General features: G+C 37.2%; 2 protein-coding genes across 2 annotated transcripts; both read right to left on the bottom strand.

Annotated features, from left to right (window-relative positions):
* Positions 1–945: 945 nt before the first annotated feature.
* On the bottom strand, positions 946–3,042 carry LOC106333252 (UDP-glycosyltransferase 84A4-like). Its single transcript, XM_013771721.1, has 2 exons — positions 3,029–3,042; positions 946–1,693 (listed from the first exon to the last, which is right to left on the bottom strand). The coding sequence occupies exons 1-2, from the start codon at positions 3,040–3,042 to the stop codon at positions 946–948; spliced, it is 762 nt and encodes a 253-aa protein (XP_013627175.1).
* Positions 2,971–4,599, bottom strand: LOC106299925 (UDP-glycosyltransferase 84A4-like). Its single transcript, XM_013735944.1, has one exon. It carries the CDS (start codon positions 4,504–4,506, stop codon positions 3,097–3,099), a length of 1,410 nt encoding a protein of 469 aa, XP_013591398.1. The 5' UTR covers positions 4,507–4,599; the 3' UTR covers positions 2,971–3,096.
* Positions 4,600–6,077: the final 1,478 nt, after the last annotated feature.

Here is a 6,077-nt window from a genome sequence, read left to right as displayed (position 1 = left end):
TGTTTCCTCCACCTAGTCGGAGGGGGAGTTTGTTGGGTTCCTCCTAGATGGAGGTAACCCATTGGGTTTAGTTTTGACAACCAAACTTGGTGTTGGGCAATGGTATTAGCCCATGAGGTTAGTATTGGGTCTTGGGAGTTAATGACCCATAATGTAAGTCTCCTAACCTAATTTGGAGAGTGGTTGCAGACACAACACGAGCAGACAAGATCAGACTCACAATAATAGAGTTTAGAGAGAGAGAAAGAGAAGAGAGAAAAAGAGAGAAGAAAACAGTTTTCGTCTCAGTTTGTCAAGACATATTTAGAGGGTCAACCGGAACTTGATCGGGCTGATATTTTGTGGGAAGCTTCTTCAGTTAGTGGTTTAAAGGTTCACTGAAGGGATTTGGATTTTAACGGATGGATCTTCTGTTGTCTGGGTTTTAGTGAAGCTGGTCGTCACAGCTCTTCAGCAAGGCTGTCTTGGGTGTTTGGTAAATCCAACGGTAAAAGCTTCTCTGATTGATCTGAAATTTGGCAGAAGTGTTGTTGACTTGTTTATCTTGGATTTGTACGGTGAGATTAGTCTCTGGTTTCCGGAATCCTTGTGAGATGAGGTCGTTTGGATGCTGCCGGTTTTGAATCTTTGTGTTGCTCTCTTGTTGTTGTTGTTTGTGTTGGAGATAGCTTTTTGAAGCTAGTGTCTCTGTTCTGTTCTGGTTGTTGAACAGGGAGGACATGGTTGTACTCACAAACATTTATATAGTGGATTGTTGAGTGGACTACGGTCCCGTGGTTTTTCCTTCTCACATCGAGGAGGTTTTCCACGTAAAAAGTGATTGTCTCATTTACGTTTCTGCTTATACTATATTCTGCCATCGTCGAAGTATTTTGTTCACAGGTTCACACAAGGTCAGGGGAACACGACCTTGAGTATTTCCGCTGCGCCGTGTGACTTCCCCCATCACTCTCGAGGCAACACATGTGGTGCTCGGGATAACCCTTCCGTAGGAGGCCGAACCACCCATAAGAAGGATAAGCCGGAGTTTAGAAGGCCGTGAGCGATCTCGTCGATCTGCTCTTGCTTCACGTGGACTACAGTCCCAAAGGAGATGTAAACGATGGAGGATGGTTCTTTCGAGTCAAGCCACTCCATGCACTGATTTGCAGAGTCAGAGATGTCTCCCTTGATATCAGAGCTCGTGGTTTTAGCCATCATGAAGAGGGGTCCGATGGGATTGATGATGACTTCAGGGCATAGCTGAGACATGTGGTCGATGATGTCTCTTTCTAGTTCTTCAAAAGTGTCTATGAGAACAGAAGAGGTCTTTGGAAGTCGTTTAATTTGCTGTAAAATGAGGTCTGCGAAAATGGAGTATTGACAGGAAGGGTGAAGAAAGCTTGGGATCTCGTCATGCTTCAACACTAATGGCATGAAAGGGACTTCAACGTTGATCTCCGGTTCTGTTTTGGTCGGAAACTTAGCTAACTGGTTCTGGTTATAATAATAAGCGGTGAGACAAGCGCAAGACTGGACCCAAAGAACAGACGAAGGGATTTGAAGCTTATCAGCCACGTCACACACCCACGGCACAAAAGCGTTGTTTATAATACACCTTACGGGTTGCTTCTTGTCCTCGTATCTCTTGACCAGATTCTTGATCTCTCGTTTTCCAGCAACTTCAAGACGTTGGATAAGCTTCGAGAGTTTACTTAGTAAACAAGTTATTCAAAAAGGAAACTTGGATAACTAATACTAAAAGGTCTAGGATAAAGATAAGTTTCCTAGATTACTATGTAATAGGATAAGTTAGGATTTCTATTGCTTATATAAAGAGATCATGATGTAAGAGGATCTAACAAGAAAAAGAATAAGAAAGCTAAAAAGAAATAAAACAAAGAAAACGTTTTATAAGTTTTGTGTTCTTGACTACTTGATTTGGTATCAGTGCTCTAGGTTTGTGATTACATAGTCAAGAACAATGGCTGATACGAAATTCTCCAAAATGACGTTATTTTGATAAGTATAACTAATATCTTTGACGGTCAATATATATAAACAATTTTGAGAGTTTATGTAGTATTTCAAAATTTTAAATTCTACAAATTTATCAAAAACAACGTCGTTGGCCTCTGATTTAAAGACAAAACAACACAAAATTCTAAATTTTTAGTAATACTATAAAGTAATGATTTAAATTAATAATATTTAGTTTAAATTTATAAAATAATGATTTTTAAATTAAAATTAAAAAACATAAATCATTATATATTTATTTGATAAAACTGGAGCAAGAAAAATTTGATAACATTTACTTGATTAAACTAAAACTTAAATATCAGTTCATGTTTACAAATTTATTCAAGAAAGTTTTTTGGTCTAGCAGTTAGTATGCTCTTACTTGTCGACCAGTATGAGAGTTCGAGTCTTCCAAAAAAAAATTAATTTTACAAATTTATCCAAAATGAAGTCATTTTGATAAATTAACAGAGGATTAATATCTTTGACGGTCAATATATATATATATATAAACAATTTTGAAAATTTATGTAGTATTTTTAAATTTTTACAAAATTTATCAAAAACAACGTCGTTTGATAAATTAATGGTTGAATAACACCTTTGACGGTCAATATATAAGAGCACGATTTTGAGTTCATGTAGTATTTTTGATTTTTTGTGTAGTTCAATATCAAATATGCACTACTATAAAGTTCGGTTAAGAAATGCTCAATGCTTAAAATTCATGTAGTATTTTTGAGTAGTTCGGTATGTAATAAGCACTATACAAAATTAGAGAATGAGTAGGCACGATGTGTAAAATTCAGATTGAAATAGGCCCTTTTCTCTCCTTTTAGGAGTTTCAAGTTATGAATCCTTGTGTATGTTTTCAATAAGAGAATGAGACTTTCAGTTACTCTTGTGTTCTTAGTTCTACGTAGACCATACAGAAGAGGGGAAAAAAAGTAAGAGGAAGTGCCTAAACAGAAGATTACATTTTTTTTATCGCAATGAATACGAAATTATTGAGAAAATAATGAAACACCATCCAATCTCCATGTGTGTCACCACCAGCTTGTTGGATGTAACTGAAGGTGAAAATAATTATAGATATCAACAGATGTTGGCAACCAACTTATCCACAAACTCTCCAAAGTTTTTATCAGATGATCCACCATACCCCACCGTAGCCTCAGCCTCCTTCTTCCACCTCCGAGCATTTTCTCTCAGCTCCACCGCCTTCTCTCCAACCGTCGCTTCAAGTAGCTTCTCCGTCACAACCTCCCTTGAAACAATCTTCTCATCAGCCTCTCCGCGGCCAAGTCTTACTCCTGTCTTGAACACATCAACCAAGTACACAGCATTTGTCACTTGATCTCCCCACTGCGGTAGACAAACAATGGGAACGCCAGAAGATAGAGCCTCTACGGTTGAGTTCCATCCGCAATGACTTAGGAAGCAAGCAACCGCGGGATGAGCCAACACTCTCTCTTGTGCACACCATTCAACGATCATTCCTTTATCTTCGAGCTCTTGAGGTAACACATGTGGTGCCAGGGATAACCCTTCCATAGGAGGCCGAACCACCCATAAGAAGGATAAGCCTGAGTTTAGAAGGCCGTGAGCGATCTCGTCGATTTGCTCTTGCTTCAAGTGGACTATAGTCCCAAAGGAGATGTAAACGATGGAGGATGGTTCTTTCGAGTCAAGACAATCCATGCACTGATTTGCAGAGTCAGAGATGTCTCCCTTGATATCAGAGCTCGTGGTTTTAGCCATCATGAAGAGGGGTCCGATGGGATTGATGATGACTTCAGGGCATACCTGAGACATGTGGTCGATGATGTCTCGTTCTAGCTCTTCAAAAGTGTCTATGAGAACTGAAGAGGTCGTTGGAAGTCGCTCGATTTGTTGTAAAATGATGTCTGCGAAACTGGAGAACGGAGAGGATGGATGAAGAAAGCTTGGGATCTCGTCATGCTTCAACACTAATGGCATGAAGGGGACTTCAACGTCGATCTCCGGTTCTGTTTTGGTCGGAAACTTAGCCAACTGGTTCTGGTAATAATAATAAGCAGCAAAGCAAGCGCAAGACTGGACCCAAAGAACCGCCGAAGGGATCTGAAGCTCTTCGGCCACGTCACACACCCACGACACAAAAGCGTTGTTTAAAAGACACCTCACCGGTTGATTCTTTTCCTCGTATCTCTTGACGAGAATCTTGATCTCTCGTTTCCCGGCAACTTCAAGCTGTGTTAGCAGCAAACCAGCGTTGTCCACGTCGTCGTAAGAGAATCCATCGTCGAAGAATTCAAACCGGAGGAAACCTAAACCGACGGGTTTAAGCGAGCCGTCTTGAATCTCGTTGGCTTGACGCATCTTCTTGCCAAATGGCTTCTCTGTTGTGACAAAAGTGACTAGTAAGCCTTTAGAGGCTATGAGCTTTCCCAGACGAAGAAGAGGGTTTATGTGACCTTGTGATGGGAATGAGACGAGCATCACATGAGTCAGCGACGATTCCATCTATACTTTTCTTGATAACAAAAACAAGACTGCTAAATCTTTTTCACCCTCTCCACCTCGGTGATCCCTTTTTAATAGGGATTAGTGACGGTATGGACGAAATATAATTAACAAAAAGAAAATTATGAATATAAACAGTGTTGGCAATGGTCTTATATTTATTTTGTCTTTGGAGAAACTGTTTTCCACTGATTTAATTTCTGAAGATTCAATGTTAATTTGCCTGTTTTATATTCCAAATTGTATCAAGGTTTCTAATATAAAAGTTCAGATAATAAAAAAAAACAACCAAAAGATAGATAAGCTAAAGCCATGAACTGGTCACCAGCTTTTATATAAAAATTTCACCACGAGATCTGCTTCTTCATAATTAACCAATAGTCTGTTAAGAAGTCTTCTAAATATTTTGTCGTTATTGCTGAATATTTATATTTTTAAGAGATTCATCTTAAATCATGTTAGTAATCATATATTAAAACCAATTTATTTATGAGTGAAATGTATGGGTTTGATGTTCAAAGGCAACTGCTCTAATTGACGTGATCCCACGTAGGATTTTTTTTTTTTTTTCTGTGTGCACCTTGTGATTAGAAATAGTGCTGCTCTGTTAGAATATCTCAGAAATGACTTTTTATTTTAAAGTTTATAAAACTTTATATTTGAAGTTTTAAGATGTTATTTTTCAAAAGCAAAATTTCAAGTGAAACACTTTAAAATTATTTGTGTTTTACCCTATGATCTTTATATTTTTCATACTTAATATAATTTATAAAACTTTTGTAGATAACTACCACATATATAAAAATATTACAGTAATATTAATTAATAAAATATTACACTAAAATATAAAATTATAAAAGGAAAATTGCCAAAAATACCATTTTCAAAGTACTACTTTTCATGTTTACACCAACCATTTTTATCCTCATCTTTAATGAAAGGTAAAAGACATTTATAACCTTTTGATTAACTTTGACAAAAAAAACGTATGGTTAACTAATCTAAACTTAAAACATCAATTCTAAACTCTAAATCATTAACTCTAAACCCTAAACCGGAAACATCAACCCTAAACCCTAAACCCCGAAACATCAACTCTAAACCCTAAACCATCAAATCTAAACCCTAAAACATCAACTTTAAATCCTAAACGTAAACCCTAAACCCTAAATCTAAACTTAAAACATCAACTCTAAACCCTAAATCATCAACTCTAAACCCTAAACCATGAAACATCGACTCTAAAACCTAAACCCTGAAACATCAACTCTAAATCCTAAACTCTAAACCTTCACATCTAAACCCTAAAATATCAACCCTAAACCCTAAAACCTATATTTTTCTGAAATTTGAACCCTAAACCCTAAAACCCTAAACCTTCAAATCTAAACCCTAAAACATCAACTCTAAACCTTAAACCCTAAGCTCTTAACCCTAAACCCTAAAACCCTAAACCTTCAAATCTAAACCCTAAAACATCAACTCTAGGGTTTTAGGGTTTAGGGTTAAGAGCTTAGGGTTTAAGGTTTAGAGTTGATGTTTTAGGGTTTAGGGTTATTTTTTTAGGGTTT

The sequence above is a fragment of the Brassica oleracea genome, chromosome C1 (assembly GCF_000695525.1).
Source record: "Brassica oleracea var. oleracea cultivar TO1000 chromosome C1, BOL, whole genome shotgun sequence".
Lineage (NCBI taxonomy): Eukaryota > Viridiplantae > Streptophyta > Magnoliopsida > Brassicales > Brassicaceae > Brassica > Brassica oleracea.
Note: the sequence above shows the minus strand (reverse complement) of the source record. Positions and strands in the feature narration are given on the sequence as shown.

Coding starts and splice junctions, on each gene's coding strand:
- LOC106299925 (XM_013735944.1), bottom strand. CDS start 4,506: ATGGAATCGTCGCTGACTCATGTGATGCTCGTCTCATTCCCATCACAA.